Raw genomic sequence first — 16484 nt, forward strand, 5'->3', positions numbered from 1 at the left:
GGCCCCCAGCATCTGCACCCAAACAGGGACCCCTTAGGTCACCCCCTGGACCTGCTGGGGTCGGACCCCAACACGAGAGAACCTGGCTGAAGATCCTAGAGACAGAACCTGGATAGAACATGGCAAGAGAATTGACTAGAACCTGGTGACTGAACCTGGCTGGAGAACCTGGACAGAACCTGGCTGGAGAACTTAGCGAGGGAACATGGCTACAGAACCTGGCTGGAGATCCTAACCAGAACTTCATTGGAGATCCAGACCAGAACTTGGCTGGAGATCCTGGCTAGAGGAACCTGGCTATGATGATCACCCGAAGGCTGCCTCCATGTCATTCCTTCTTCGCCGACTCCGTCCACACCTTTGGGGAATCCTGGACCTGCTGGGGTTGGACCCCAGCAGATTCATATGAGACATACTACACAGAACCATCCCTTTTCATTGTTCTCCAGAAAGGAGCAAGTGGAAGATCAGATATCATAGGTTGGCTCTCTAAGGCAGTATTTTCCTTGCAAATCCATGGGAGAGGAGCCACAAGATGGACGGTCCCATTCACTGTATATGTCCTGACAGATGCACAGCTGTAACCCACATAACAGGCAGACCACATGGCTATGGAACTCGTGGAATAAGGTCTGGAAACCTTGAAGGGAGACTTCAAAAAGAAGCTTGTCTGTGATTAATGCTTTGTCTCAGAATATTAGACATGAAAAATTTCAAATTTTAACAGAATTTCTTCATTCAAAAGTTTGATTACTTTCCCCCATGTTACCTATAAAAAGATAAAACCCACTCACACACACCCACACCCAAATACAGATAGAGACAAACATAAAGGATTGTGCATTGCTTCCATCTGCATACAAGTCTTGAAAGTTTGAGTCATAAGAATTATTCATTTCTCATTTAAAATTTTTTATTTTTATCAGTTATAACTTAAAGAGTGCAAAATTTTATAAGTGTTATTTTTCTTTTAAAAATATTTTTATTGATTTCAGAGAGAAAGGGAGTGGTATAGAGAGATAGAAACATCAATGATGAGAGAGAATCATTGATCAACTGCCTCCTGCACGCCCCCTACTGGGGATCGAGCCCACAGCCTGGGCATGTGCCCTGACCAGGAATCAAACTTTGATCTCCCAGGTCATATAGGTCAACCCTCAACCACTGAGCCACACAGGTGGGGCTATAAGAGTTTTTTCCTTAAAAACTTCTGATCATCATATTCCCTCTCCATTTCCTGCTTCTTAGAGGTAAATATTTCACCACATTTTTTTAACAGATGGTTTCACATCCCCCATCCTCTCCTCCCCCGCATATGGATACATGACTTTCTTATAATGTTACTCTTTGATTTCTAAAGCATTATCTATTGACTCATTTCTCTGGAGGTAAGGACATAAAACACTTTCATCCTCCTACCTCCACAGTTCTCCCCCCGCCCTCTGCTTCATGCCCTTCCTCTGATATTGTTCCTCCATAGCCATCCGGACAATCTGTGGCAATATCATAGTTAAGATATAAATGCTATTAGTGCCCAAGTCTTGAAGTTTTTTAAGTTATGGCTCATCATTAACCTGTAGAAGTCACACTGAGGTATGATAATAAGATTGAGTTTCCAACATTTGAAAAGTTTAAATTTGTGGTTTATAGCCACTAAATTCTAAGTCGGTATAGATGTCCAGAGGACAAGCTGGAGACCAAAGACACCCCTGAGGACACTGCCCTTTATTTAATGTCTCTTGTCATAGCCTCATATTCTGCTAGTTCAGATTTATATTTAGAATAACTACTGTTAAAATTACTCTTTTCATTTTTTTACTTTTCTGACTATAATACAAACAGACTTTTTAAAACTTTATAGTGTGCTTATTGACACAGTTGATGAGAACTAATTTAAGTGATATCTTCGTTGTTTTATAGCAAATTAGCTAGAACCTTAATACTTTTAATCTTTTATTTTCTCCTTGATTTTCAGCCCCAGGACACTTCCTTATTTACAATGCAGACAGACCAGAATATAATCTGCAACTTGGTAAGTTGATTTTGGTTTGTGTTTTGGGGAAGTTGATAGTTACTACCGAATGTTCTAAGGTTGATAAATCTAAGTTATCTGGAGCTTGAATATTCAGAATGTAATTTCTACAGCCCCTCTTTTCTAGAAAATAGGAAGGAAAGCTTCTGAAAAATCTCAGTGTGACTTTGAATGTGGCTGCTTCTATTTATAAAGGCACAGAGATTGCACAAATCCGGTCTCCAAATTATGGGCTTCAGTGGGACCCATCAATCCATCAAGGACATGGATGTTTCTGCATGAATATAACTTCAGCTACAGGATTGAGAATGAAATCACCTCAGGAATTCATGTTTCACAATAGATGGTTGCTTTTTCTTGAACCTGAAGCTACCTCATTTCTTATCTCCAGTCTTTTTGCGAATTGTAGAAGTAATGCATAGTAGAGACGTGATTCCTACTTTGACGAGAGATGAGATGAAAGAAAAGATTAGCTAGAGAGTGAGTAGGAAGCAGAGTTACTCTTATCTTTGAGGAAATCCTATATGATGGATGTTGCAGTTAGCATTTCTAGCTCAGTAATTAAGTTAAATGATGAAATTTGAGTTATATCACTTGTCAGTTTGTCATTGATACTAAAGAGGATTTTGAATCTTTGAGGATTAGTATACAAGGGCTATTTGTAGCTCACTGGCTTTCCATGGAAAAAGTGTATAATTATCCCAGCTCCCGGCTTTTACACTGGGAGCTTGGAATTGGATTTCAGTAGAATGAATTTTTGGTTTCAGATGATTATACTTCTAAGTAAGAAATTCTATTCTGAGAAGTTTGTCTTAACAGTTCATTTGATATGTTTTCAAAGGCAAATGTGTCTCTAATAGCTTGTCATGGATCGTCATACTTCTGCCTTTTGGGTAACCAAATGAAAGGTAGAGTCTGTGTGGCTTTCAAATAAAGATTAAAATGTTTAAAATACAAATTACATTGGTGTTAATAATGGCACCAGAAAGACTCATGTTTTATGTTTATTGGTGGTTCTCAGCCTGGGTGATGATACTGATACTGGAGGATGAGATTTTTCACTGTCAGTTGTGAATGGGTTAAGAAAAATGGGGAAATACTGGTATAAAGGAAAAACAATGCATCATAAACTTACACCTATTACTTTGATGCCCAGCTGGTGTAGCTCAGTGGTTGAGCTTCAATCTATGAAACAGGGGGTCACAGTTTGATTCCCAGTCAGGGCACATGCCTGTGGGCTTGATCCCCAGTAGGGGGCATGCAGGAGGCAGCCAATCAATGATTCTCTCTCATCATTGATGTTTCTATCTCTCCCTCTCCCTTCCTCTCTGAAATCAATAAAAATATTTTTAATTAAAAAAAAGTCCAGTCGTAGAACCCAGTGTTTTTAAAGTTTCCCTGAGCATCTTCCTACTGCCGACAGCTGGTTCGAGGAACTTCTTGCCTGCCCTTCCCTTCTCTTGATATGTAGTCTCTGAAGCAGGTATCTTGCACCTTCTTTCCATTGGGGAACCCAGCTTGTCATGTTGAGCATTGCATGTGCTGCAGGCATTGGCTCTCCCTGTGGGGAACTGGGAAAGCACAGTGACCTGCATCTCCTGGTGAGATGTGATTATACAGGATGTTCCCAGGAGCAGGGCAGTTTCCCAGCATTTGATCACTGGCTGTTCTGAGCGAGGTGGAGGTTGAAGTTGGTAGTCAGTGGCACACCTTCCCAGACTGCATTGCACAGCCCCACAGCACATTGTTTGAGTGCTGGTTTAAACCCTTGGAATCTGCCCACCTTGCCCGGGGCTCAGAATTACCTCCTTGGTCCTTTGCAGTTCTCACAACATTAGTTCTCCCAAGATTGGAGAAGTAAGACTAGAAGGCAAATGACATATGGGAATGTGACTACACTCTTAGCCCCATCTTTGATCCATCCCTCTTCCTCTGCGTTGACTCACCTTCCGTCTTCTCACAGAGGAGGTTGGAAAGTCTGGGCCAAGTGTGTACACGACTAGTTTTGTTCTAAAGGAATATTTTCATTTCTGGGACTCTGAATTAAACCATTGCGGCATCCTGCTGCCTTACTAAATGTGAAGAGTATCCTCTCCGCTAATGTATGATGATGGCTAATTGAGCAAATGATAGGAAATCATTACCAGTGCTCCTATCTGGGGAGGGCAAGGATTCCGCCCTTTTGCAATCTCTGTCAAGGGATGTAGCCTATAGGAGAAAGGGGTTGAACGGGGGCACAATTCTGATGCCTGTTTTAGATCTTTTTCTGAGTTATCATTCCCAATTTGCCTGGGTTTTCCTTTCTATCTTGACAGAATATTTACAATTTTACATTACCTTAGAAGGAATAGAAGGGCAACTTGTGTTTCCAAAGTTGAGTAGCTGATTTTATGTATAGTCATGGTGTATCCTGTTCCATCCTTACTCATCATTCAATGAGTTGTATTCACTTACCCCCCCCCCGCCCTCGAATTTTAGGTGTTAGGTTGCAATGCTATGTTGTAATACTGGTGTGATATTATAGGGGAAATGTTGTGACTTGTGGGGACATATTTGGTTCGACGTCCTCTTCATGCTATGCCTCTGTTGCGTTGTTTGATTTCAGCAAGCAAATGCAATTCGACTCATTTATAAACTCACCCTACTTATCTTGCCTCACATAAAGCTACTTCAGGCTTCCAAGAAACCCAGGCTCTTATGCAAATCGTTTATTCATTTTAAGCTATCGTAACTTTTATTTTTAAGGCACAATGGTGTGTATTTAACTCATCCTTTGAAACTTCTCTTGGCTCCGCATCGGGCTTCAGACTTCTTCATCTCATAGAATCAGTTCCCAGAGGGACAGCCCACCTGCAGGTAGAACGCTTCCTGGTTTGTCAGGTCGCCCTGCCTGTCCTTTGTGTGTAGGTCATTTGATAGCATGCTCTCAAAGAAAATCATCTTGACTTACAGTATCTGCTGCTATGAAAACTTGTTCCATTATGAAGGTCATTCTTTTGAGAGAAATCTTTTCCCATAAAGAACTTCTGAGAGTATATTAGTTGAATTTTATTTTATTCTCTCTTAAAAATTGTATTAGAATACCTCTTAAAGGTTATAAAAGCACATAAAATATCAAATTTCTGCACACTTATCTACCAATGTGTCCTTCCTTTTATTCTGCCCTTTAAAGAGAAAGGCTCTGTGATATGGCGTGCATCGCAGTGGAGGATTTGGTGGGGGCCACAAGACAAATACTTTGTTTATCTAACACTAAGCTATTCATTATTCATTTCCTCTAATCTCAGCATAACTTCCCCATCACTTCCCCTTGGAACTTGTCATGATGAGCTTAGGTGGGGGCAGAGAGCTAAAGGTGGCTTTTGGTTGCTTATGGCGAGTATCTGACAGTTACTGATTTCTCCACTCAGAGTATTTTCAGATGCCTTCTTGGTCCTCTAAAAAACACTTGAAAACTCTTACAGTTTAAATGTTCTGATGGAAAAAATCTTAATGTGCCCTCAAATGGTCACCCATGCGATCCAAAAAAGGTCCTGCTAAATAAATATGCTTATTTATATTAATCAGAATTGAGAAAGAGAACATTTTCAGTAGCCATAGTCACATGCACTGGCTGTGGTGTTTTTAACGGCCCATTATTATTTAATATTGCTCATTTTAAAACCAAAACAGTCTAGAGTTAAGAGACTGTAGGAGCTGGAATCGGGATGACGTCTATGCAACAGGGATGAAAACCTCCCATTTTCCACACAATTAGAAAGGTCTCATTGACACCACGGAGATTACTATCCTGTGCAAGTTAATGCATTTTGATCTCCATGTTGGGATGACCCTCTATTTTCTGGTGTAATGCAAAGCAGTAGAGCTGGGAGTTTCCAGAGCTGTGTGTGCCCTGTGAGCTCTTCCTCACTTCTTCCAGCTGGCAACGGTGACTCAAGGTGCCATTTTAGCATCCCTTACAGATGCCATAGGAAGGGAGTAGCCTAAATATTGTAAGTAAAGTGAATAGCCAAAATGGTAAGTCTTGTCCTAACTTCAAGGGAAATGACAGTCCTCGATGATGGCAAAAAAAAAAACAAAAAAAAAAAAAGAAGAAGAAGAAGAAGTTGGTAGTGTTCATTCCTAGACTTTCCCGTTCGGTAAAGGCCCATGATGCCAAGTGTAGGGCTTTTTCCCAGCACAGATTTGGTGAAGCTAGTTGCCTGTGGGATGATGAAGAAATCTTAATGGTCCAATATTCTGTACTGCTGTCTATTCATATGTTCATCTTTTTCCTCTAACTCTCAAAACAAACAATGAAAGGCTGAGTCTGAACAGGCTCCACCAGCAGAGCCGAAAGCAGAGGAGCCCCTTGCCGCTGCACCTGCTGAGGACACCCAGGCTGAGGAGCCAGAGGGGGCAGTGGTGAGCACCACCTCCCTCCACCCACCGCCAGCCACCCCTGCCACAGCCATGCTCATCTCATGATCCCATTTCTCCCTTCTCATCCATGCTTCACTTGAGCTAAATCACCTCCATACCTGACAGGTTCAAATAACCTTTGTTCCTTTGACAGTGAAACTCTATTCTCTTTTATTTTTGAAAAGAAAGCTATCCAGAGAGCTGATCTTATCTACCTTCTTTAAAAAGGAAGGGTGCCCTGATTCTTTCTGATACTCTCCCATTCGTGGTAGGTAGGTTGTAGAAATTGCAAATAATCAAAACTACTAATATTAATGTGGTGCTCTACCTGCAACTGCTAGAGATGTGCCTTCAGTTAGAGACCAACCTGCAGGTGATAAACAGAACGATAATAATTTCGTTGGTTGCGTCTACATATTGATTTCATACAATATTAGCTGTGTAGGTTGGTTAAGGCCAATGAAACCACACCTCATTGCAAACTGGGATGAGCTCTATATGCACCATGTGGAATTGGATTGTGTAACACCTGTGAAAGCATAAACTAATACCAAGGAAAATGTAATTCAAAATACCGATGGGGAGTGAAACACTTACTTATGAAATGCAGTTAAAATGTCTCCCAAGACTTTTAATCGGGGTGCCGTTTACTACAGCCTTTATAGAATCTGTTCAAAGAAGGCAGCCAATCTCCCTGTTTCCCAACATTACATAGCCTGGATGAAATAGCTAGAGAAATGAAAGTGTTTCTTGCTGTTGGTATGTTAGGTCATTTTGCTGGGAAAAAGAGTAGGTCATCTGTTAAATCTATAGTTTATTAATTAGTAGAAAAATAAATAATAGGGCAAGATAGTGATGAAAAATACAAATGAAGAATGACTCAAGAAACATAATTTTATTTTCCAATGAAAGACATAGACTGGACCAAGTCCTGGATGAGAAACAAGAAATGCGTCCTGCAGACTGAGTTCCTCCCGGCAGTGCCTCTGGCCGGACTTAGACTGAGGAGTGCTGAATCCCTGCTTCTGAACTGTCACTCCCAGAATCAAGCGAGATCTCAGTAACCCAATGCCAATGGGGCATTGTCACCTGGTGTCAGAATAGGATCTGTCCACCCACCTTAGCCTTAACAGAGGAAGGGAAAGACACAGTTGGATTTTTGACTACGGTTTAATTAAGAAGATAATTGATTTTAAAATTGTATGGAGCCTGGTTGGTGTGGTTCAGTGGTTGAGCATCAACCTATGAACCAGGAGGTCAAGGTTCGATTCCCAGTCAGGGCACATGCTCAGATTGCGGGCTCGATCCCCAGTAAGGGGTGTGAAGGAGGCAGCTGACCAATGGTTCTCTCTCATCATTGATGTTTCTATCTCTCTCCCTTTTCCTCTCTGAAATATATATAAAAGCATATGGATGATGCCAGGGAGTTAAGGAAATGTTGGTTAGGTTCAGATATTGATTCAATTCTGAAAAGTTCTCATCAAATTTTTATTTTGAATAGCAGCCCAGACTTCATCTTCACCTGTGCTTTTAAACCACATTGATTCCATGACCTAGACCAGGGGTCCTCAAACTACGGCCCGTGGGCCACATGCAAATACAAATATTGTATTTGTTCCTGTTTTGTTTTTTTACTTCAAAATAAGATATGTGCAGTGTGCATAGGAATTTGTTCATAGTTTTTTTTTAAACTATAGTCCGGCCCTCCAATGGTCTGAGGGACAGTGAACTGGCCCCCTGTTTAAAAAGTTTGAGGACCCCTGACCTAGACTATTCGATATAAGGCTTACTGTTCATAATGCCCATGATTTTGAACAAGGGTATTTGATGTTGTGCTATAGATTGGAGATGTGAAATAGACAAGTTCATGTGTTAAGTACAAGCTTGACAGTTGATTCTCCATGATCCCCTTTCACACCCATTCTAAGTTTTTGTTTTTTTCACAATCCAAGTTCATTGTTTTTCCAAAATATAATATTAGTAGCTACCAATTACCAAGTACCTACTATATCATATCGACTATTATATAAAGATTATAAACTTTTTAACCACAGGTAATATTTAAAATATTTAATAAACTTCATGGTACAAGCACCAGCTTCCTTAATGTTGGGTACATAGATATTTGGAAGAATTCTTCATTCTCAAAAGTCTTATCCCCTACAGATAGGTGAACTTCAGAAAAAAATAAAAATTTTAGATTCCTTGTGAAGTACAAGGCAAATTGGAAAGTCGTATGAAGGATTCAGGCACCTGCTGAGACCCAGAGATGATGTAAGACAGCACATACAGAGCTCACTATGTGAGCCACCCTCTCCAACGAGAAAATGTTTATTTTTTCATCCTCGTATCGACTGAAAAATAATAATAAAGGGGGCAGCTTACGGCAGTTCCATTTTCCTAAGCTCATTAAAAGTGGCTCTCTTCCCTGTTTTTAAAATTGGCACCCTTCGATGAAGTCAATCCTTCCTCATGCGCTCTCTTCTACTTAAGAAAGTAAGATCATATAGAATGTATTTTTGTTCTCTAATGTAGACTTACAGCTTCTTCTGGTCACAGTAACTGAAGGTACATTAAAAACTAGGTTTTCTAAGGAAGGTCTCTTGCCTTGCTAGATGTGTGATGTTTGGTTGTAAAACCATAAAAATCTCCACTGTGTCCCACGCATCAATTAAGAGGCTGGCTGTAGCTGTCATTAGTCAGGATTGTATTGGCATGGCCTTTTGAGGCCGTCCTTTCTGCCGCTGAAATGTCACCACACAGTTATTACTTTGAGTTCTGACAGAATTCATTTTGTGGAAGGTGAAGTTTGTGGTGTGTGTGTTTTTTCTGAAAGAGGCCAATGTAATTTCAAACACAGGAGATGTTAGCAGTGGTGCACAAAGAAACCAGGGGCTTTCAAGAAAAGTTTAGTTATTACATTTGTGTTTGTTGTTTTATTCCCCCATCAGCTGACATTGCATTTAGTTGGTCCTACACAAACATGTTTCCAGTGTATCTGCAAGATGCATTTTAAAAGCCAACACTTGCTGCTCCTGCAGATGGTTCCACATTCTATAAGTGATGGCCCCCTCCCCCGTTGAGGTTGTTCTTAATAGCTGTTTCCACAACCAGTACTTGCTTAGTCCCCTGAGTTTGCAGTACACAACATTTACCTTTGCTTCAAAAGGCAAATCTGCTCGTCCCACACACTTTGCAAATAAATCTCCAACTAAAAGGTTAATGTTTTAATATGCATTGCTATTAGATGTTCTTCCATGACCTTAAAGGCCAGAATAACCAAAAATTCATTAACCGTGGCATTTCTGCGGCAGACTTTAATTTTTAAAGAAAGTCTGGAGCTAATGCTGACAGATGTTGCCATGACAACACTGCCGCCAGCAGCCAAGTTGTGCTGGGATCTGGCTGCTGAGGGTTTATGATGGGACCGCAGGCCATACCAGGAAAGTAGATTGAAAAAGATGATTGAGATGAAGGTCAGGGGGAAAAAATATCCACAAAGTTTCTTATTGGAAAGGAAGCGCATAGATGTATCAAATGAAGTGTGTAATACGAGCTGCCATCTTTGAAAGGAACAACAGTGGAGGCCGGTGCTCCCTGGGAGAACTCACCCTGCGGTCATGCTGAAGGAAAATGATGGCCTTCGGTGCTTTAAAAATATAGTTCATGTGAAGAGGAGTGCTAGCCGTCAGCCTGGTTTTAATACAGGAATCTTCTCTTGGGGCCGTAATGACCCTCATTGTATCTTGGGCTTTTCTTTAAAATGAATCCTGAAGAAAAAATTGTAATTTTATACAATTACTAGGATGTTCAGACAAGTCAAGAGCGCAAGTTGGATCCAGAATACGAGATGAGCAGAAAAAGCCAGGGTGGCCTGAAGCCACAATTCCCACTGTGACATGATCTTTCTTTGTGACATCCCAGTGGGACTCTGGGGGTCGCTCCAGCTCCAATGTTAATTGGTGGAAGAATCAGAACTAAAACTCGGGTCTCCAGCCCCACCTCCAGTGCTACTGCCACTCTATCACATTTCCCCACTGTAAAATGCAAGCATTGGACCCTTGCTGGTTTGGCTCAGTGGATAGTGCATCAGCCCACAGACTGAAGGGCTCCAGATTTCATTCTGGCCAACGGCACATACCTTGGTCACAGGTTCAATGTGCCTCTCTCACATTGATGTTTCTCTCTCTCTCCCCCTCCATTCCATTCTCTCTAAAAATCAATGGAAAAATATCTTCAGGTGAGGATTACCAAAAGTAATAATCCTATCTAATAAAAGACAAAAAGGGTAATTAACCGTACCTCTGCTAAGCTTCCCATTGGCTAATCAGGGCGATATGCAAATTAACTGCCAACAAAGATGGTGGCCGGCAGCCACGCAGCTGACGAAAGCAGGAGGCTTGCTTGCTCCAGTGATGGAGGAAGCCAAGGTTCCCTGCCTTTCGCAGCCAGGCTCTGAGCCTGAAAGCAACAGCTCCGAAAGCAACAAAGTTTCAATTATAGAAGCCAAACAAGCCCCAGATACCTGCTTTCAGCTAGCCGCGGCCTTAGAGCTGGAGCAAGCAGGACGGCAAAAAAGTTTAATTATAGAAGGTAAATTAATCCCAGAATAAAAAAAAAAAGGAAAGGAAAAAAAAAGAGAGGCTGGGAGCTTCAGTCACTGGCCAGCCTGAAAACGACCCTCAGCCCCCCACCCCGACTGACCAGGCACCCCAGGGGGGACCCCCACCCTAAAAGGGGGGGGTCACTATGACACACACTGACCACCAGGGGGCAGACGCTCAATACAGGAGCTGCCCTCTGGTGGTCAGTGCGCTCCCACACTGGGGAGCTCTGCTCAGCCACAAGCCAGGCTGATGGCTGCCAGTACAGCGGTGGTGGTGGAAGCCTCTCCTGCCTCCTCAGCAGTGCTAAGGATGTCCAACTGCAGCTTAGGTCTGCTCCCCGCTGGCAAGTGGACATCCCCTGAGGGCTGCCAGGCTGCCAGAGGAATGTCTGATTGCCAGCTTAGGCCCAATCCCCTGGAGAGCAGGCCTAAGCCAGCAGGTGGTCATCCCCTGAGGAGTCCCAGACTGCGAGAGGGCACAGGCTGGGCTGAGGGACCCCCACCCCTGAGTGCACAAATTTTTGTGCACTGGGCCTCTAGTAATAATAATAATAAAATAAAATGCATTGGGCTAGATGATCCCCAGAGCCCTTCAGCTTTGGGGACATATTCACCTCTAACTTTGTAAACATAGCTGTGTGTGTCCAAGTGCCGCATGTCCAAGTGTCCTCTGTTGTAACTGTGTAGTACAGTGGATAGAGCCAGGAGAAGATTGGGTCACCTTCTCTTCCATGTCCCCATTCTGTACATGTCTTTCTAAACAATGAAGTCTACAGGCCTAGTTGCAAAAATAACATAGTGAAAGGCTATCCAGCCAATCTTGATTTTTTTTTTTAACCATAATTTGCTATTAACTAAGAGGGATTTTATGACATGTTTGCTTAGATGCTCAGATGCTACATGTGTTTGAGTGAAGAAAGGTTTTACTTGTAATCTCTGAATCTCATTTTAAGAAGTAGCATTCCCAGCATGTAAGTGAATGTGCTGGCTGTAAGAACACACTCGAGTTCTTTATCGAACGCCCCTGGTTGGTGTTGGGAGTTGCTAGTAGGAAGCAGTGGGTCCTTGGAGGTGCTCAGGTCTCAGGACCCCTGTGGAACTCTCATTGTCGACTTGGATGTGGGTTGGTGTGAAAAATCACAGAATTTAAAGTTAAACGGTTCCGATTCCGGTTAACTGGCTGCGTGAGTTACTTCAACTGTAAGTATTATTTGACTTGTCTAGGACAGTGGTTCTCAACCTTGGCTGCACATTAGAATCACCTGGGAATCTTTTTTAAATCCTGATTTCTGGGCCTTATCCTCCAGAAATTCTGTTTCTTTGTTACTAATGTTGTGGCCTCACCCCATAACAAAGAAACAGAATTTCCGGAGGATGAGGCCCAGAAATCAGGATTTTAAAAAAGATTCCCAGGTGATTCTAATGTGCAGCCAAGGTTGAGAACCACAGCTCTAGGAAATGGGAATACTATCTGATAGGGTTGCTGGGGAAGTAATGTGCTGTAAATGTCAAACACCTGGGATATGCCTGGAACGCTGTAGATTCCTAGTAAATGTCAGTTTCCCTCACGGGCTACCATATATTGAAAGCCTGGCTGTGGTTCAGAAAGATCACACCCCATGTTCGGGGCACATTGGTGAGCCCAGAATTCAGTGATCTTTCAGCCGAGCGCCTCTGCCAAGAGCAAAGGTCAGACGACGGATGCTCTCTGACTCTATGCCCTTTAGCCACAGAAGAACCATGTCTTAGCTAAAATTTAAAAATATATGTATCTTGTATTCTCTACTTATCACTTGTGGCATTTACCCCAGGAGAATTTTAATGAAATGAAGTGCATCCCAGGCACACGTAAATGAAGAGTGTATGAGAAAACTGAAAGTATTAAAGAATAAATCACAAAAATGGTATCAGATTCACTCTTACCAGGGTTTTTTGTTCATTTTAATGCTCTTCACACTTAAATATACAAAGAAAGTCAAAACTTCAAGAGTACTATGTTCTAGAAATATTAGGCTAGCCCAGGAGAATTTTTCACAAACCAAGGCAGGAAATGGTTCTTAAAGTGTAATAACTGAGCCTGGTATGGAGAAATATGTGAGCTTTTCACCCATCCCCACCCTGGATAGAAGACAGCTGGCATCTAGGGCCGCCCCCATGAAGGTGGAAGCAGCTTTCTGAAGCCTCCGGGTCATCTAGAGCTGAAACTCACACACCAGTGCAGCTTGTGACAAATATTAGGGGGATTCAAGACCGATGGTTGTGTGTAGACACCTGATGGACCCGCCCCACCTCCTGTTCTGAGAGAATATCTACAAGTCCGCAGGAGAGTAAATGGAACAAATGTTTCCATGTCTACTTTCAACATCCGGCCTGGGGAGATTTTACCTCATTTTAGATAACTACACAAACACATAAAATGTGTTTTAATTTTGGATAACAAACACATAAAAAAGCATAGGGCCTATAGAGAAAGGAATACAATGGAAGGAACGCATTGCATAATAGATACAGAGTCAAAATTTTCTTTGGAGAAAAAAAAATTACCGCAAATACAGCAGAAAAATTTGAAAAATGTCTTCCTTTTGTTATCAGCAAAATTCAAGAGGACCTTGATTATTTGAAACAAGAAATGAAAGATGAGGTAAGGCAACCTCAATGAGATAAAACGAGTTGCTCATGAGGTAGATGAGAAGGGGTCTCGGTGATGACAGATTGGAAATAAAATTTGCCTACGAGTGGTAAGCCGGTGGGAGCCGTGCGGTGAGTCATGCTCTGAGGGTAAACTGGAGGAGCTCACCCAGCACAGAGAGGAAAAGCACAAGCAGAGGGGGTGGTGGCAGCCCGGAGACTGAGGACACAGCTCCGGGTAGTTACTGCTCCTGCGGAGAAGCTGCAGGGGCGGGAGTGGAAGCGCAGTAGCCCGTGCTCCAGCTGGACTCCCCTGGCTGAAGGAAACCCTGTATGCAGATCCTGAGAATCACCAAAAAGGGGCAAAATCATGAGGGACTGGCACCTAAATGTTAGCCTTTAAAATTTTTAAATTTGAAGCTTGCAAAAGAAGTTCTGCAAACATATAGATTGTGGAGAAAATGCACTACAAAACAACAGTAATTAGACAGGCCTCAGACCTGTCCTTCCCAATACTAAGTGTCAGAAGGACATACAGATTTTTAGTGCAAAAAAACACATTTTAACAATTCTAAAGGCAGTAGTCAGTCATGTTTGAAAGCAGCAGGGAAACATTACCAAATATTTAAGGTATATAGCATCCATAGAACTCCTGAAAATCATTTTTTGAAGATGTATCATGATTGACTGAACGATGAATCAAAATCAGTGTGGCCCTAGCTGGTTTGGCTCAGTGGATAGAGCATTGGCCTGTGGACCAAAGGGTCTTGGGTTCAATTCCAGTCAAGGGCACGTACCATGGTTGCAGGCTCCTCCCTGGCCCAGGCCCTGGTCGGACTCATGCAGGAGGCAACCAATAGATGTGTTTCACATTGATATTTCTCTGTCTTTCCCTCTCTCTCTTCCACTCTCTCTAAAAATTAATGGAAAAGTATCCTACGGTGAGGATTTAAAAAAAAGTCATCGGACCTTACGTAGGACATCACCAAAAAAGGGGGGAGCATGTTTAGTATTTAAATGATTTATTTTGAGTGAGAGAAAGAAAAGGAGGGAGAGAGAGAGAAACATCATTAGCTGCCTCCTGTACATCCCCTACTGGGGATCGAACTCATAACCTGGGCATGGCCCTGACCAGGAATCACACTGGTGACCTTCACGTGCATGGGATGATGCTCAATCGACTGAGCCACACAGGCCAGGGCTAGTTAAATTATTTAAGTGTATAGCTCATAAAATTGTTGTAAATATGGTTACAAACCAAGATTTTTCTCACAGTGTTTATAACAGTTCTAAGAACTGGAAACCAACTAGTTCAATTACAGGAGAACTGTTAAATAACTTGTTAAATAGAAAAGGAAATAAAGTGTTATATAGCTATTGATAGAATTTTTCTATGAAACATCATCTATATGTTGTAAATTAAAGAGACAAATAAAGCCCCTGTGTGCATAGAAATGAATAAAAATAAATACCTCAAAATCTTACCATTAAATTATTTCTTTTATTTTTAAACTGATGACATCATTATTTTTTAATCAGAGAAAAGATCTATTTTCAGTTAAAATAACCTGCCCTATAGAAAAGTATGGAATTTCATACTAGGGACTCTGCAGTTGTCATCTAGACCAGTGACATGAGTGGCAAGCTGCTTTTCAGGCACTGTTCAGAGATCATATTGCCAAGGAAGTAACACAATGAAGAAGTGAAATAAACCAATCAAATTAAACAGATCCCAGAGATCACAGCCTCTCCTGCAGCCAGTCCCACTCCTACTTGTTGGGGGTCTCATCCTCGTTGACTTGCTTTCATGACACCATCTCCTGAGGGACTGCCTGCTTGTGTTTCTGTCAGCAAGTTGTGTTCCCTGCTTTGCAGGCTTCTGAGGCCATTGTTGCATTGCATCAGTTTCATTCCACTTCCAGAACAACTTCTAATGCAGCAAGGTGTTTAAAAGGACTCTGACAGGATTGCCATAACCCTATCGCTTCCCACCAAGGAGGCTGTTGGAGCCGAGTGGTGAAGCTGTCAGATCTGAGTGAGAAAGTGAGAACTGCTCACCATCTCTAAGATGGGTCCCTGCTGACCCTTGTGGTTTCGTGTGATTGAGGTGCACATTGTGGAGCCGGGTGGTGAAGCAGTCAGATCTGAGTGAGAAAGTGAGAACCGCTCACCATCTCAAAGATGGGTCCCCCGCTGATCCTTGTGGTTTCGTGTGATTGAGGTGCACATTGGCAATAGTCCGGGACTTGGGCACACAGGTAAACAACATGTGCCTAAGGGCAGCTAGAAATTTTTTAAATTCATCTTTGCATTAAATGTTTTTCCACTATAAATATATTTTGCCAACAGATAGTATAGTTTTGGCAGAAGATAATAGTGTATCCCTTAACATTGGGAGTGAAGAGGAAAATATAGTAGCATTGAATAACAAAGGCTTGAAATACTTTGAGTGGTTTCAGCCCCCTGGTCTCCCTGGATAATACATTAAAAAAATAGTCATTAATCATTATGGGTTTTTTTCCTAGCAGGTAGCAAGGAAAGTCTAGAAAATGTTTTTCTTTTTCCCCTGGTCTCCCTGGATAATACATTGTAAAAAATAGTCATTAATCATTATGGTTTTTTTCCTAGCAGGTGTAACATCTACAGTAGCAAGGAAAGTCTAGAAAATGTTTTTCTTTTCTAAATCTTCAAGTAACTAACAAGTTGGAATGCATAAATATCATAAAAGAGGAATAACCCTATTACTGAAAACTTTTTCAGCCTTGCCTTGATTTTATCTAGTGTTAACACTTAATCTGAGCAAAAGGATTCTTGTGT

General features: G+C 41.9%; 1 protein-coding gene across 1 annotated transcript in view; it reads left to right on the plus strand.

Moving 5' to 3' along the window:
- The window catches only part of AMPH (amphiphysin), a 101647-nt gene that overhangs the window by 74784 nt on the left and 10379 nt on the right, over positions 1-16484 (plus strand). Inside the window, exons 15-16 of the mRNA XM_015570468.1 lie at positions 1976-2032; positions 6335-6436. Coding sequence (XP_015425954.1) covers positions 1976-2032; positions 6335-6436 — 159 coding nt within the window. The remainder of the gene's footprint in view (positions 1-1975; positions 2033-6334; positions 6437-16484) is intronic.

The sequence above is a fragment of the Myotis davidii genome, unplaced genomic scaffold (genome assembly GCF_000327345.1).
Source record: "Myotis davidii unplaced genomic scaffold, ASM32734v1 scaffold2027, whole genome shotgun sequence".
Taxonomy (NCBI): domain Eukaryota; kingdom Metazoa; phylum Chordata; class Mammalia; order Chiroptera; family Vespertilionidae; genus Myotis; species Myotis davidii.